Here is a 16,053-nt window from a genome sequence, read left to right as displayed (position 1 = left end):
GAGGTCAGAAGTTTGAGATCAGCCTGGCTAACATGGTGAAACCCTGTCTCTACTAAAAATACAAAATTAGCCAGGCATGGTGGTGCATGCCTGTAATCCCAGCTACTCAGGAGGCTGAGGCAGGAGAATCGCTTGAACTCGAGAGGCAGAGGTTGCAGTAAGCGGGGATCACACCACTGCACTCCAGCTTGGGTGACAGAGTGCGACTCTGTCTCAAAAAAAAAAAAAAAAAATTTAAAAAATTAGCCAGACATGATGGCATACACCTATAGTCTCAGCTACTTGGGAGACTGGGGCAGGAGGATCACTTGAGCCTGAAAATCATGGTGCAGTGATCATGCCACTGCACTCCAGCCTAGGTGAGAGAGCAAGACCCTGAGGAAGGAAGAAAGGAAAGCAGCAAGGAAGGAAAAAAGGGAGCAGGGGAGGAAAGGGGGGAGGAAAGAGGGGAGGGGAGGGGAAGAGGAGGGGAGGGGAAGGGAGGGGAGGGAAGGGGAAGGGGAAGGAAGGAGGAAGAAAGAAAGAAGGAAAGAAGGACCAGGCACAGTGGCTCACGCCTGTAATCCCAGCACTTTGGGAGGCCGAGGCAGGGCAGATCACTTGAGGTCACTCTGTTTTAAGTTTCTCAGTGTAGCTCCCCATTGCCATATGACAGCAGCAAGCTCATCTGGATTCCACTCCACACCCTCTCATGGCCTTACTTAGGGTCTCAGTTATCTTGCAGTGTCACTCTCAAAAGTCCATCTCTCAGCAGCCCTTCAGTGAAGCCAAACAGAGGGGTCACAAGCCTAATCGGGCCTATATTTAAACAAGTAAACAGGTCAGGCGCAGTGGCTCATGCCTATAATCCCAGCACTTTGGGAGGCCAAGGTGGGTGGATCACCTGAGGTCAGGAGTTCGAGACCAGCCTGACTAACATGGTGAAACCCCGTCTCTACTAAAAATACAAAAATGAGCTGGGCATGGTGGCAGGCACCTGTAATCCCAGCCACTTGCGAGGCTGATGCAAGAGAATCACTTGAACCTAGAGGCAGAGGTTCCAGTGAGCTGAGATCGTATCATTTCACTCCAGCCTGTTACACAAAAGTGAGACTCCGTCTCAGAAAACGAAATAAATAAATATTGATTTTCTTCAGGATGTCTACAATTATTCCCAAATATTAAATTAGCCAGGAACAGTGGCTCATGCCTATTATCCAAGCACTTTGTGAGGCTGAGGCGGGAGCATCCCTTAAGGCCAGGAGGTCGAGGCTGCAGTGAGCTATAATTGCACCAGTGCACTCCAGTTTAGGCAACAGAGGAAGACCTTGTCTCCAACAATAAATGAAATAAAGATTAAATTATAATATCCCTTAAAAGCAAACAGAAGAAATCCTCTATTTCAGGCAGTAAATACAAGGCAGAGAGTAGATATAAGGGATGCTCCCAAAACTGGGCACTCTGTTAATGACAAAACAAAGACCAGAATCCACATTCCCAACACTCAGTCCAGCGCCAGACCCACAAAACCATTTGGTTTTTTTTGAAAACACTGAATTTTCCCAAAATAAAACCCAAACTATCACTAACAGATGTTTTAGATGGTCAGTCTTCATCTTTGTCTTCATTCAATGCTCATTCCTCCTTCTACTGCAAAAACAAAAGGTGGATAAAAGAGTGTTCCAGGGAGACCCTGCAACAGAGTTGAACTTCACCTTCTCCTTGGTTGTTAATAAGTTTTCTTTGAGACAAAGAAGTACAAGAAAAATAGGCTATGCTTGCTCATAAATTTCAGGCAGATGCAAACCCTGTTCCCAGGCTCAACTGGCCAGCTCTATTTTTTTGTTAGAGATGAACACAGCTCCTGTACCTCTACATTTAGACCCAAGAGTTTCCCTATTAGGACACATGAAAAGAGCCAAAAGACATGTTTCTCTTTTTCATCAAACTTAAAATCCCCACATGCAAAGGCACCCTTTGTTTCCAAACTCCTTTCCTCCAGGGTCCTGCTGTTTCAAATCTGTGTGGTCTATTAAATGCTAAATCATCTGACAGATTTCTTCTGGGGAGACCGTAGTTTCCAGGGCAACATCCAAAACACATATATCTGTCTTTTTTTTTTTTTTTTTAAGGATTTGTTGTTCTCAACCTGAGCTGGCCTGAGCAAAACTGTTAGGTGTAGAGGATTGGAACAGAGAATGGGGACAGTCTTCCCAGAGTCCCAGAAGTATGGGGCTGAGGCTGGATTGCCCAAGGAGTTCCTGGACCAATAATCCCCAGAGAAACAGCATGTAGCTCAAGTAACAGCCTCTAGAGCTCAAGCTACCTGGTTCTGTCCCCCATCTCCACAGAAAACAGATCGATACGGTTTGGCTTTGTGTCCCTACCCAAATCTCATCTCAAATTGTAATCCCCAGGTGTTGAGAGAGGGACCTGTTGAGAGGAGAATGGCACATGGGGGCGGTTTCCCCCAGGCTACTCTAGTGATAGTGAGTGAGTTCTCACAAGATCTGACAGTTTCATAAGAGGCTCTTCGCCCTTCACTTCCTTCACACACTCTGTCCCCTGCTGCCATTAAGACATGCCTTCTTCCTCTTCCACCATGATTGTAAGTTTCCTGAGGCCTCCCCAGCCACGTTGAACTGTGAGTCAATCAAACATCTTTTCTTTATAAATTACCCAGTCTCGGGCAGTTCTTTATTGCAGCGTGAGAGCAGACTAATACACAGACCAAAAGAAAATTAATAGAAAGGGGCATGGCTGTGCTGAATGGAACTGCTCATAACAGAAGACCAGACATCTATCAGAAAAACTTGCCCAATGCCATAGCTAATTCCAAAACTAAAGATTAACCCAGCAAAGCCACAACGTACTTCCAACTCTTGGCAGTTCCAAATGAGGTCAGCATTTAATAATGGCAGCCCCAACCCCTAGCAGGAACACAGCAGTAATACAGATGAAAGGTGCAGGTGATAGCCTTCACTAAGGACACGTTTACTCACCTGAATGAACAAGCAGTAGGACCCTTTGTACCCAGTCACTTGGGCTTGAGAAACAGCTGGATTCTCCCTACGGAGGCTGCCCTCCTCCCCTCCCGCAGCTTCCCTGATTTAAGGTTGAAGGTGGCTAGAATGCACCCCACCTATGAGGAACGGTGGACATGGCTGGGGCTAGAGCCAGAACAAGCCCTCAAAGGAACACAGGCCAAACTGGAGACTCGGGGCAGTCAAGTGGAACCAGAACAGGACAGAAAGTGAGTTTGTACATCCAACAGCCATGAGTAACATCAAAAAGGTTCTAGCCTGGCCAACACAGTGAAACCCCATCTCTACAAAAAATACAAAAATTAGCTGGTCATAGTGGCATGCACCTGTAATCCCAGCTACTCGGGGGGCTGAGGCAGAAGAATCGCTGGAACCCGAGGGACAGAGGTTGCAGTGAGCTGAGATCGCGCCACTGCACTCTAGCCTGGGTGACAGAACGAGAACCTGTCTCAAAAAAAAAAAAAAAAAAAAACAGGTTGTAACCCATCCTCTAAGATATCCGCCATATATCTAAAACAATTAGATTAAGCAGACTTAACAAAGTAAACATGTTTCTGTCCTCTGCCTCATGTCTCTTAGGCAGCAGAGCTTCCCATGTATTTTATGCTAGCAGGCACTATCCCACACCCACCTGAAGCCACGGGTGTCTTAAGGCTTCTTCTGTCGTAAAACGTGCCTTTGGATCCACTACCAACAACTTCTTGACAAGGTCCAGAGCTAAAGCAACAATTGGGCAAATCACAGTGAAAAGGATAAATATATTAAATCGTAATAGTATGCCAGAATTAACAGGCCACCATCCAGAAAGAGCAGAGAGGGTCTGAGATCATCACAGAGTCAGCAGACAGGGCCCCCTAATCTTCCTCACTCTCTGTATTCAGAGTACTATGAGAAGACCAGGAATGATAATGACACTCACTGTCTCCTGCTGCTGGGATGTCAGTCACCACCTCTTCGCTGCCTGTTCCCTCTCTTGTTGCCTGTTGACTCAAGGTCAAACTAATTAAAGCTAAACTTCCACCCAATTCTAAGATACTTGGGATACGTAGCAAACTCTCCCTGACATCTACAGATGGATGGGTGAGAGTTACTCAGCCAGGGAGAGGCTTCCTGGAACTGCAGACTTGTCAGAAATAAAACTTGACTACTCCAGCAAGCAACAAATGCACGCTGGCTTGTATATTACAACACTATTATTCCTTAAATATTCTGACATTTAACACAATCGCCTATGTTATATTATTTGACATTTAATTTTCTACTTTCTCTTTGGGGAACTAAAGTTGCCAGGATAAATTATAAAATACAAGGTAACTAATGACATCTAGTTTTTACATGCTTGCTTACTCAAAGGAAACCCTGTAACTAAAAAGTTACAAGTGCACTTTTTTTGGGCACTAAAATAGGTACCAGGCACTTGTGTACATTATACTTAACCCTTACAAAAACCTTTTAAGGTAGGGATTATTGAGGGTCCCTTTACACAGAAAGAAATTGGAGACAGAGGTTAAATAACTTGCCTAAGGCCACACAGCTAAGTAGTAGCAGACCCAGGACCTGAGTGCACACTCTTAATAATTTCCAGTGCCTCTCAAATGGTGTGAAACTAACAACAGAAAATAAGAACAGAATTGACAGGAGAAAACACCATGGAATTTGGAAAGAAACTCCCACCACAGCACATACACATTTTAGCATACCACAAATTCTTAACCCTTTCGTATTCATACCCTTCTCTGAGACCTCTGCCCAGACTTCAGGAATGAAGTTGTATTTTCCACTGGTGATCTGATCCTTCAGTGACACTTGAGTCCTATGCTCAGAGAAAGGTGGATACCCACTAAGGCTTAATATTGGTAGAGAGAGAAAGGAAAAGAAATCAAGTGGCATTCTCAGTGGCATTCGGATATGAAGATTTCTTTCTCAGCATAATGAAAAGTCAAGATTTTTCTTTATATCAATGGTCAAAAAGTGAGCTAGGCTGGGCACAATGGCTCATGCTTGTAATCCCAGCACTTTGGGAGGCTGAGGCAGGAGGATCACTTGAGCCCAGGAGTTCGAGACCAGCCTGGGCAACATGGCAAAACTCCATCACTACAAAAAATAGAAAAATTAGCTGGGCATGGTGGTGTGCGCCTGTAGTCCCAGCTAGTCAGGAGGCTAAGGTGGGAGGATCACTTGACCCTGGAGGCAGAGGCTACAGTTAGCCAAGATCAAGCCACTGCATGCTAGCCTGGACAACACAGCAAGACACATTTGTGACTTCATTTAATCACCTCCTACCAGTCTGTGAAGCAATGAAAATGTTTCTTACCAGATAAAAAGAATAACTCCTAAACTCCAGCAGTCCACAGCACGGTTATATCCAGCAGTCCCAACAGAAACAAGAACTTCAGGAGCCAAGTAGGTGGGGGTTCCACATAAGGTTCTCATGAGAGAGGTCTCCCCCAAAATTTTGGAGTGCCCAAAATCAGTAATCTAAAATTCAGTACAAAAGGGGATAATGTTGAACTACATCATAAATAAAAAGATTAACATAGTCTGCCAGTCCAAGAAGACATGTAGGCTAGATCAGTTTCTATTGTACAATTCACACCTGCCATTAATCTGGAATCTACAGATTCATGTCTTTGCAAGTTAAGACATTTAATTTTGCTTAAATTAAAATTCCTGAGCCTAGGAATATCAACACTCAGGCTTTCCAACTTAACCTATGTCCCCTGTAATCTTACAAAAAGCTTATTGCCATTATCACAGACACTTCAGGATTCTAATTAGTTCTATGTGGTTCTTAGGCCCCAGTGTCTCAAACTTGGCTGCACTATGGAATACCTGGGGAGCTTGGAAACACATGCTTATAACTGAGTGCCACTCTCAGCTTCTGAGGTAAAGCCTGGATGTCACAAATCCTAACAAGAGATTCTAAAGTGATGCCAGGCTTGAGAAACACGGAAAGGCAGGGCACGTGATTACTCATTCATTCATTCATTCATTCATTCATTCATTCACCTATTCTGAGATGATGTCTCGACCTTTTGCACAGGCTGGAGGACAATGGTGCGATCTTAGCTCACTGCAACCTCTGCCTCCCAGGTTCAAGTGATTCTCGTGCCTCAGCCTCCCAAGTAGCTGGGGTTACAGGCACCCACCACCATGCCCAGCTAAATTTTTGTATTTTTAGTAGAGATGGGGTTTTGCCATATTGGCCAGGCTGGTCTCAAACTCCTGACCTCAGGTGATCTGCCTGCCTCGGCCTCCCAAAGTGCTGGGATTACAGGTGTGAGCCACCGTGCCCAGCCCACTAGTCCATTTAGACCCCTCCTCTCTCTCTCTCAGCACAAAGGTCACTTGCACACAACAAAGCTCAATAAATGCTCATTCAAATCTGGATAAGAGCAATGTCACCTGATCTCTAAAATAATTGGTAAGAGGTCAGATTCTCAACCTTTTAACACTCCCACTTTTTATTTGAGGAATTAAAAGTTTCTGAACAAGAATCTACAGGAATAGCCACATACAGAATGCCAATTTCTTACCTTTATAAGACAGTCCTCTTCTTGAGATGACAGTAAAACATTCTCTGGCTTTAAGTCACGGTGTATAATACCGTTTTCATGAAGGTACTACACAGAAAGGCAGGCATGACCCTCAGATTCATGCAGTAGATAAGTAGAATCAAAGTTACCAACACACACATCTCACAGCTGGGTGAAACCGTAAGCCGTGATACACACAATCATATTGTCCAAAATCATAGAAAACTGTTGGGGTAAAGTTTACAAATTTGTTTGAGAAGATCTTTAAAAAGCAGGGAAATGAAAAAAGCAACTTAGAACAATCAACCTTTCATTTCACTTTAAGATAATAAACAACCCTTCACATGGCAGAAATATAAGGTGTCAATTTCAATACAAATACAAATGAGTAATAGAAAATGTTTTGCGAACATACCAAATAAACACAAAAATTCAACCAAAATGATATATTTGGTTATTGCAGTCCTGGGAATATTTTTAAAGGGAATCTATACAAATATATATTTGTAAATTATCTGTTTATGTGAGTTAACCTATTCCTCAATGCAAAGACTTTGTCTTTGAAAACTCTATTGTCTGAAATAGCATATAAAAATGAACAAACACCAACATACTATGCCACATTTCTTTTCTTTTCTCTCTTTTTTTTTTTCTTTTCTTGAAACAAGGTCTCACTCTGTCCCCCAGGCTGAAGTGCAGTGGTACCACCTTAGCTCACTACAGCCTCAACCTCCTCGGCTCAAGTGATCCTCCCACCTCAGCCTCGTCAGTAGCTAGGACCATAGGCACAATGCATGCCACTTCAACCAGCTAATTTCTTTATTTTTTTGTAGAGACGGGGTCTCACAATGTTGCCCAAGCTGGTCTGGAACTCTTGGGCTCAAGTGACCTACCAACCTCAGCCTCCCAAAGTGCTGGGATTACAGGCATCAGCCACCATGCCTGGCCATTTTTTTTAGGAAACAAAATTTTCACATATCCACAAACTGTACTCAATTCATGTTAATATTCTTGGCTACTTAATATAAATAAATGGAATAAACCAATAAGGGAGCAATACACTGAGTAGGTGACAGCTACTATTAAAAATGCTTGCGTTGTACCCCATAACATGTACACCTACTATGTGCCCACAAAAATTAAAATTAATTTTTTTTTAAAAAGGCTTGTGGGCAGGCATGGTGGCTCATGCCTGTAATCCCAGCACTTTGGGAGCTCAAGGCAGGCGGATTGTTTGAGGTCAGGAGTTTCAAACCAGCCTGGCCAACATGGTGAAACCCCATCTCTACTAAAAATACAAAAAAAAAAAAAAAAAAAAAATTAGCCAGGTGTGGTGGCAGGCACCTGTAATCCCAGCTACTGGGTAGGCTAAGGCAGGAGAATTGCCTGAACCCAGGAGATGGAGGTTATAATGAGCCGAGATCGTGCCACTGCACTCCAGCCTGGGAGACTCAGCCTGGGAGACAGAGCGAGACACCGTCTCAAAAAATAAATAAATAAATAAAATAAAACAAAAATAAATTTAAAAGGCTTGTGTTTAGGGGTTTCAGTCTTCTCTAGATGTCCCTCTGGGCTAGAACAAACATTTTCTGCAAAACCTTCACCGGGAAATGGATCTGGTGAAACCTCCAGGGAGGGCAAACCTACGTAGACCAATCACAAAAAAATTTCTCTTGGGCCAGGCACAGTGGCTCACACCTGTAATCCCAGCACTTGGGGAGGCCGAGGTAGGTGGATCACCTGAGGTCAGAAGTTCGAGACCAGCCTGATCAACATGGAGAAACCCCGTCTCTAAGAAAAATACAAAAAAATTAGCCAGGCACGGTGGCGCATGCTTGTAATCCCAGCCACTCGGGAGGCTAAGGCAGGAAAATCACTCGAACCCGGGAGGCGGAGGTTGCAGTGAGCCAAGATCGCACCACTGCACTCCAGCCTGGGCAACAAGAGCAAAACTTGGTCTCAAAAAAAAAAAAAAAAAAAAATTTCTCTTGATCCTCACTCTGTACAAGGATTGCTCCCAGTCACTGCATTTCCTGCATGGAGTGGGTTTTCAAGAAGAGACTGTGGAAGGGAATGGCCACAACCACATTTGGTCTGGGAAATGGTGATGTTCCTCAAAGCAAGTGCCACCAGCTATTTTTTCATCTAACACTCACTGAATAGAGACGGCTATGTGCGTGCCCTGCCGGCCAGCCCACTGCCGTGAACAGGATGCTGCACTTGAAGGGAAACACCTAGTTCTAAGCCATGGGGGACCAACCCATGTCACAATCATCACAACTTGCAGCTTTGCCCTCAAACCTGCCCAGCTCCCACTCTGAGTTAAGAGAGACTTCTACAAGGATCAAGGAGAACTAATGAACCTAATGATCAAGACCCCTCCAGAAATACCTCCAAGCTAAAGTTAGGCAACATAGGACCATGCTATCTCTTTTTTTAAAGACAGAGTCTCACTCTGTCTCCTAGGCTGGAGTGCAGTGGCATGACTGTGGCTCACTGCAGCCTCAACCTCCCAGGCTCAAGTCATCCTCCCACCTTAGCCTCCAGAGTGGCTAGGACCACAGTTGCCCGCCAGCATGACTGGCTATTTTTATTTTTTGTAGAGATGAGGGCCCCACTATATTGCCCAGGCTGGACTTAACCTCTTGGGCTCAAGTGATCCTCCTGCCTCAGCCTCTCAAAGTGCTGGGATTACAGGCATGAGCCACTGTGCCTGGCCTATTTATTTCTTTAATTCCCTTTCTTACTTTCTCTTAAGTTACACAGTGAGAGTTTTTTCTTTTTTTTTTTTTTTTTGAGACAGAGTCTCACTCTGTCGCCAGGCTGGAGCGCAGTGGCGTGATCTCAGCACACTGCAACCTCCGCCTCCCGGTTCAAGTGATTCTCCTGCCTCAGCCTCCCAAGTAGCTGGGATTACAGGCATGCGCCACCACGCCCAGCTAATTTTTGTATTTTTAGTAGAGATGGGGTTTCACTACGTTGGCCAGGATGGTCTCGCCCTCTTGACCTCATGTTCTTTCCGCTTGGCCTCCCAAAGTGCTGGGATTATGGGCGTGAGCCACTGCACCTGGCCAGTGAGAGCTTTTTCATCTCAGTGAGAGGAGTGGGACATTTTTGCCAAGAAGAGAACAGCAAACACACAGATTCTCTTCTGAGTTTGTTTTTTGGTTTTTTTTTTTGAGATGGAGTCTCGCTCTGTCGCCCAGGCTGGAGTGCAGTGGCCAGATCTCAGCTCACTGCAAGCTCCGCCTCCCAGGTTTACGCCATTCTCCCGCCTCAGCCTCCCGAGTAGCTGGGACTACAGGCGCCGGCCACCACGCCCGGCTAGTTTTTTGTATTTTTTTTTAATTAGAGACGGGGTTTCAGCATGTTAGCCAGGATGGTCTCGATCTCCTGACCTCGTGATCCGCCCATCTTGGACTCCCAAAGTGCTGGGATTACAGGCTTGAGCCACCGAGCCCGGCCTCTCTTCTGAGTTTTAATCGATGGTCCCTCAATTTCAGGGAGTAATTCAACTAAAAGAAAAGTCATCTGTCAAAATAATTGAGGGCTTCTCTTACCTGTACAGCCAAGAGCATCTGGTAAAAATAGAGCTTGCAGGTAGCTTCTTTCAGGCGTTTATTCCCCACCACTTTGTCAAACAGCTCTCCCCCTTCCATCCTGAAACACAAAGGCAAGGAAAGGGGTTCATTCCCTGGGGGGAAATGCACTTGGACAGAAGATAATAAAACAAACAAAACAAATTCATTAAGACAAGCAAACAGTTGACATTTTTATTCACTTTTGACTCCCATTTTTAAAACTAATGAGGTAATAAGCCTTATTCACAATCAGATGTCCCAGTTGGAAACTAAGGAACGAGATGAAAGAAGTGGGCATTGGAGGCACTTGGGGAACTTTAAAAAATCCAATTCAGTAGCTTGGAAGTGGGGCCCAGGAGTTGCTTTTGGTTTTTTGGGGTTTTTTGAGACATTTGCTCTGTCACCCAGGCTGGAGCGCAGTGGTGCAATCTTGGCTCACTGCAACCTCCACTTTCCAGGTTCAAGTGATTCTCATGCCTTAGCCTCCCAAGTAGCTGGGATTACAGGTATGCACCACCAAGCCCAGCTAATTTTTGTTATTTTTTTTAGTAGAGACAAGGTTTTGCCATGTTGGCCAGGTTGGTCTCAAACTCCTGGCCTCAAGTGATCTGCCCACTTTGCCCTCCCAAAAGTGCTGGGATTACAGGTATAAGCCACTGCACCCAGTCAGGAGTTTGCATTTTTATCACACACCACAGATGATTCTGAGACTGATGTACAAGAGCAAACAGAAATTTACAGACAGACAACCAGGATCTGAACCCCAACTCTACCATTTCCCAGATTTTGGACTTTGGGCAAGCTATTTAACCTGTCTGAGTTTGTTTCTACCACTTAAAAAATGGGGATGATACCATCTACCTTGATGGTTGTTATAAAAATTAAGACATAACTGATGTAGGAAAAGCTCCTGGCACTGGTGCTTGGCAAGGTTATTCTTTTATTTATTTATTTATTTATTTTTAGATGGAGTTTCACTCTTGTTGCCCAGGCTGGAGTGTAATGGCACGATCTTGGTCATCGCAACCTCCACCTCCCGGGTTCAAGCGATTCTCCTGCCTCAGCCTCCTGAGTATCTAGGATTACAGGCATTCCCCACTATGCCTGGCTAATTTTGTATTTTTAGTAGAGCCAGGGTTTCTCCATGTTGGTCAGGCTGGTCTCGAACTTCTGACCTCAGGTGATCTGCCCACCTCAGCCTTTTCAAAGTGCTGGGATTACAGGCGTGAACCACTGCACCCAGCCCTGTCTTATCACTTTTATTAAACTGTGTTAACTAGATTCAGTCAGGTAACAATCTCCTATTTGATAGCAGTAGATATTCCTTTAAGATCCACAAGGGGCTGCAGGCTCTCCTAGTGCTGTGACCAGGGGTGTTGTTTACCATATAGTCTTTTTTCATATGTTTTTTGAGACAGTCTTGCTCTGTCCATCACAGCTCACTACAACCTCTGCCTCCCAGGTTCAAGTGATTCTCCATGCCTCAGCCACCCGAGGAGCTGGGACTACAGGCATGTGCCACCATGCCTGGCTAATTTTTGTATTTTTATTAGAGAGGGGGTTTTGCCATGTTGGCCAGGCTGGTCTTCAACTCCTGGCCTCAAGGGATCCGCCCACCTCAGCCTCCCAAAGTGCTAGGATTCCAGGTGTTAGCCACCACACCCAACCTGTTTTCTATATGTCTTAATGATCACCCTGCATAGATACCATTTGCCAACTAGGAGCAAAGCATTCTGTGCCTGCCACAATAGCTGCTCCTAGAAACACTTAATATTTATGCAGGAGCAGATATCAAGACAGCTATCTTCCAGAAATGAGACAGGAAGTTATTCTGATTACACCAAATAACACAAGACATTATCGCCACTGAAATAAACTACCAAAACACTGAGAGATACTCAGGAGCCACCATGCAACCTGGTCCTGGTTGAAAGGACCTGCGTAGAAAGGCCTACCCAGGTAGATATTTCAGAGTAGTATCTAGGGGGAATTGGTTCCAGGAGCCCTCTCAGATACCAAAATTCATGATGCTCAAGCCCTTTATATAACATGGCATAAGATTTGCATATAATCTATGTATATCATCCCATCTACTTTTTTTTTTTTTTTTTTTTTTTGAGGCAGAGTCTCACTCCCATTGCCCAAGCTGGAGTGCAGTGGCACAATCTCAGCTCATTACAGCCTCGATTTCCCAAGCTCAGGTGATACTCCCACCTCAGCCTCCTAAATAACTGGAATTGCAGGCACGTGTCACCATGCCTGGCTAATTGTGTGTGTGTGGGGGGGGGGGGGGTTTTTTTTTTTTTTTTTTGAGATGGAGTCTCACTCTGTGGCCCAGGCTGGAATGCAGTGGCACAATCTCAGCTCACTGCAACCTCTGCCTCCCGGGTTCAAGCGATTCTCCTGCTTCAACCTCCTGAGTAGCTGAGATAACAGGTGTGTGACACTATGCCCAGCTAATTTTTGCATTTTTAGTAGAGACCGGGTTTCACCATGTTGGCCAGGCTGGTCTCGAACTCCTGACCTCAGGTGATCCACCCACCTCGGCCTCCCAAAGTGCTGAGATTACAGGCATGAGCCACCGTGCCCGGCCCTGGATACTTTAAATGATCTCTAAACTAATTACGAAACCTAATACAATGTAAATGTTATATAAATAGTGGTTCTACAGTACTGTTTAGAAAATAACAAGAAAAATGTCTGTTCATGTTTGGTACAGATACAACCATCCATTTTATTTTCCTAAGTATTTTCGATCTGAGGTTGGTTGAATACACGGATGTGGAAACCCACAGTTATGGTGAGCCAATTATAACAATATTGCCCCATGGTGAGTACACACATGTGCCAGGTGCTCTGCTGGGGGATTTCCATCCCTCAAAGCATCTAATTCATACAAAGACTCTGCATGTGGGGGCTCATTATAATCCCCATTTAACACTAGGAAGACGAGACTCAGAGAGGTGACATAAACTCACCCATGGGTGGTCAGCCAGTCAACTGCAGAGTGGCGTTCAAGCCCAGGTCACAGATCCAGGACCTGGAGTCCCAACCACCTATCTTTGGAAACATTGGAGGGTTTTTAGGGTTGACATTAACTCCCTACACACAGACTTTGTGAGCCCCACTACTACGTACATACATTGAGGTCCCCCAGGATGAGAAAGGTAAGCCTACATTAGATTCTTTGGTGGCTTTATAAGCATTTGAATGGGAACAGAAAGTTGTAAAAAGTTTACTACTTACAATTCCAAAACAATATAATAATCTTCTGCATCAAAAAAGTTTTTAATCTTGATGATGCAAGGCTAAGAAGAGGGGGAGAAAAAAGGGAAAGTAGTGAGAAACTCCCAAGAGGAAAACCACAAGAGCTTAGAACTGTCTGCCTAAAGGGACAGGGAGGCCAAGACCAGGCATTTGGCCCCCTGCCTCCAGAGGCTTGGAAGTTCAATCAGGGGAGAAGGCAGACAGAATCTAGCCGACTCCTCAGTGAGAACATGCAAGAAATTTTCCACCTCACCATGATGGTGAGAGACTAGTTCATATTTCATAGACAAGGATGCTACCTGGAAATGAAGGCTGGGTCTCTTCCCAGTCTTCTTCCTCACTGCCCCAGAGCAGAGGTACTCGAGGACAGCCTAAGGAACCCTGAGGGAGACTGACAAGTAGCATGAATAAAAGCGGTCAAGTAGGAGCCCAGCCATGCTGCCAAACAAGGGTTATTTAAGCTCCAGGCAACTGGAACCTCCAGGCAACTGGACCCCATGGAACAAGATCCTACCATTTTTTGAAGGAAGAGGAAAATTATAATTTTATAAGAACTCTAAAACACACTTGGGCGGGGGGGGGGGCAGAGAGACACAGAGGGACAGACAGAGAGATACACACACACATACACACACACACCCCCCCCCATGGCTGACAGTTCCTGACCGCTGATCAATGCAGGATGCATGGAAGAACACTGAGGGTAAGGGAGAGAGTACTGCACATTTTAAAATGCCTATACAATATCATGACTTTACACTTAGCGTACCTATTTTTTTATTATTTTTATTTTCTTTTCTTTTTTTTTTCTTTTTTTTGAGACAGCCTCATTTTCTTTTTTTTTGAGACAGAGTCTCACTTTGTCATTCAGGCTGAAGTGCAGTGGCGCGATCTCAGCTCACTGCAACCTCCACCTCCCAGGTTCAAGCGATTCTCCTGCCTCAGCCTCCTGAGTAGCTGGGACTACAGGCGTGCACCACCACACCCAGCTAATTTTTGTATTTTTAGTAGACAGGGGGTTTCACCATGTTGGCCAGGTTCGTCTTGAACTCCTGGCCTCAAGTGATCCACCCGCCTCAGCCTCCCAAAATGTTGGGATTACAGCAGTGAGCCACCATGCCCAGTGGGCATGCCTATTGTTTTTACGATAAAAAGGACAGAAGACAGTTAAGCTCAGTGGGTAAATAAAAGATTTGGTGAGTATTCATCAGCACAGAGGAGGATTGTAGTTATATCAGAATTAAAAAGAGCCATCAGATTTTTTGGTTTTAGATTCAAAAGAGTGGTAAAACTTGCCAGATTGATCTTCCTATAATGTGTATTTCATCATATTCATCACTCATCACTCTGATTAAGATCCTCCAATGGAACCTTCCCACAATATATGAATGAATGCCCAGTTTTCCCACCATAGATGGGTCTTGGAAGCATAATGTTGAATGAAAAAGGCAAGTCACAAAAGACTTCAAAGAGTATGATACAAGTCGAGCATCACACATACAAAAATTTAAAATCTGAATGATCCCAAAATCCAAATCTTTTTTTTTTTTTTTTTTCCTGAGACAGAGTCTCACTCTGTCGCCAGGCTGGAGTACAGTGGCGCGATCTTGGCTCACTGCAACCTCTGCCCCCACCGGGATTCAAGCAATTCTCCTGCCTCAGTCTCCCGAGTAGCTGGGATTATGGGTGCCTGCCACTGCGCCCAGCTAATTTTTGTATTTTTAGTAGAGACACGGTTTCACCATCTTGGCCGGGCCGGTCTTGAACTCCTGACCTCGTGATCCACCTGCCTCAGCCTCCCAAAGTGTTGGGATTACAGGCGTGAGCCACTGCGCCTGGCCCCAAATCTTTCTGAGAGCTGACACAACACTCAAAGGAAATACTCATTGGAGCATTTGGGATTTCAGATTTTTGGATCTGGAATGCTCAACCAGGAAGTACAATGCAAATGTTCGAAAATCCAAAAAGATTCAAGATCCAAAAACCTCTGGTCCCAGGCATTATGGATAAGGGACACTCAATGTGTACCATTTTTATAAGGTTCAGAAACAAGCAGTAGGCCGGGCGCGGTGGCTCAAGCCTGTAATCCCAGCACTTTGGGAGGCCGAGACGGGCGGATCACGAGGTCAGGAGATCGAGACCATCCTGGCTAACATGGTGAAACCCCGTCTCTACTAAAAAAATAACAAAAAACTAGCCGGGCGATGTGGCGGACGCCTGTAGTCCCAGCTACTCGGGAGGCTGAGGCAGGAGAATGGCGTGAACCCGGGAGGCGGAGCTTGCAGTGAGCTGAGATCCGGCCACTGCACTCCAGCCTGGGCGACAGAGCAAGACTCCGTCTCAAAAAAAAAAAAAAAAAAAGAAACAAGCAGTAAAACTGTATTATCTAGGGATACATATATATATGTGGCTTTAGAAAAGCTGGCCGGGCGCGGTGGCTCAAGCCTGTAATCCCAGCACTTTGGGAGGCCGAGATGGGCGGATCACGAGGTCAGGAGATCGAGACCATCCTGGCTAACACGGTGAAACCCCGTCTCTACTAAAAATACAAAAAAAAACTAGCAGGGCGAGGTGGCAGGCGCCTGTAGTCCCAGCTACTCGGGAGGCTGAGGCAGGAGAATGGCGTGAACCCGGGAGGCGGAGCTT

The 16,053-nt window shown here is 45.2% G+C and overlaps 1 protein-coding gene across 5 annotated transcripts in view; it reads right to left on the bottom strand.

Moving 5' to 3' along the window:
* The window catches only part of CHEK2 (checkpoint kinase 2), a 53,361-nt gene that overhangs the window by 2,616 nt on the left and 34,692 nt on the right, over nt 1-16,053 (bottom strand). For 3 of the 5 annotated variants that reach the window (XM_025400556.1, XM_025400557.1, XM_025400561.1), the window contains 6 exons: nt 13,387-13,448; nt 10,120-10,219; nt 6,560-6,646; nt 5,338-5,501; nt 4,754-4,869; nt 3,655-3,740 (listed from right to left, as the gene is read on the bottom strand). In XM_025400556.1, the coding sequence (XP_025256341.1) occupies nt 3,655-3,740; nt 4,754-4,869; nt 5,338-5,501; nt 6,560-6,646; nt 10,120-10,219; nt 13,387-13,448 (615 nt within the window). The remainder of the gene's footprint in view (nt 1-3,654; nt 3,741-4,753; nt 4,870-5,337; nt 5,502-6,559; nt 6,647-10,119; nt 10,220-13,386; nt 13,449-16,053) is intronic. The other 2 variants (XM_025400559.1, XM_025400560.1) reach the window with 2 other exon arrangements.

This window comes from Theropithecus gelada, chromosome 10 (genome assembly GCF_003255815.1).
Source record: "Theropithecus gelada isolate Dixy chromosome 10, Tgel_1.0, whole genome shotgun sequence".
NCBI lineage: Eukaryota > Metazoa > Chordata > Mammalia > Primates > Cercopithecidae > Theropithecus > Theropithecus gelada.
The sequence above is the reverse complement of the archived record's forward strand: the minus strand, read 5'-3'. Positions and strand labels throughout refer to the sequence as shown.